Genomic DNA, 982 nt, shown 5'->3' on the forward strand with positions numbered 1-982 from the left:
ATAAGGCATAAATCAGTATATAGGCCACAGAATATGCTTCCAGTCTACTTCTGAATTCACTCCCTCTCAAAGTCATCCTCCATCAAAGAGGGAGGTGGAAACAGAATGGTGCTGCTGAGAACTCCAGCCTTCCTACTTTGGGCCAGGCACGTTAGGTTTCGGTAAAGTAGACAAGTGCATTAGGCAATTTCCCTCTGCTCTACTTTTAAGTCTGGATGAATTACAGCTCAGTCCAAAAATCAGAGGCAAAATACTTTTTTCTTGAGTTAAAGAAAGCATTGTTCAAAAGCCAACAGTTACCCACAGGATCTGCCAAGCACAATCCAATTCTCTATGCAGCATGTGAGGCCTCTGGTGGTAACCAGCCACCCCCAGCTAACAAACGTCAACTGTAAGCTCCTCTACGGAGCCAAATGTCACACGCAAGGCAGCACTCACAATATTCATCGTTGCCTCGGGGTCCACATTTCTTCTTCTCCTGACCAAGTCTTCCCAACTTAGTGCCGCGTGGATGCAGCAGGCGACGTACAGGAGGAGCCGCATCTCTGCTCTGTGGAGAACACGGCTCTCGTCACCCACGGCTAGGAAAAAACAGGAATCTTTAGTAGAAGGACAAGGATTTGTGCCAGGTGAAGGGAAACCAAAAAACCCCCTCAACACTGCTTCTCGGGAGGCCCCAAGTGCAGCACAAGGAGGGCCTGGCTGAGACAGCACCCCTCCTGTCCCTGTCTCCCTGAAGGGCTGTGAGCACTGAGCCCTGAGCACTGCCAGCACCAGCGCCCAGCTGCCACCTGGGGAGACCAGACGCTGCCTGCTTCCCCTTGAAATGCTGCCCCTCTCCCCCCGCAGCACATCCCCCCCGGGCTGTTTCTCCAAAGGCAACAAGGCAGGCTCGGCTCAGGGCCGCTCCCCCTGTCCAGCGAGGCGGGAACAGCACCCGGCGGGGAAGCCGCGGATCCCCAGAGCCCGTCCCGCAGCCCCC

General features: G+C 54.7%; 1 protein-coding gene across 1 annotated transcript in view; it reads right to left on the reverse strand.

Annotated features, from left to right (window-relative positions):
* The window catches only part of LIPA (lipase A, lysosomal acid type), a 30357-nt gene extending 29511 nt beyond the window's left edge, over window positions 1–846 (reverse strand). The window contains exon 1 of the mRNA XM_019502583.1: window positions 439–846. Coding sequence (XP_019358128.1) covers window positions 439–543 — 105 coding nt within the window. The 5' untranslated portion in view covers window positions 544–846. The remainder of the gene's footprint in view (window positions 1–438) is intronic.
* Between the last annotated feature and the right edge of the window lie 136 nt (window positions 847–982).

This window comes from Gavialis gangeticus, unplaced genomic scaffold (assembly GCF_001723915.1).
Source record: "Gavialis gangeticus isolate Ggan-Ray unplaced genomic scaffold, GavGan_comp1, whole genome shotgun sequence".
Taxonomy (NCBI): Eukaryota; Metazoa; Chordata; order Crocodylia; family Gavialidae; genus Gavialis; species Gavialis gangeticus.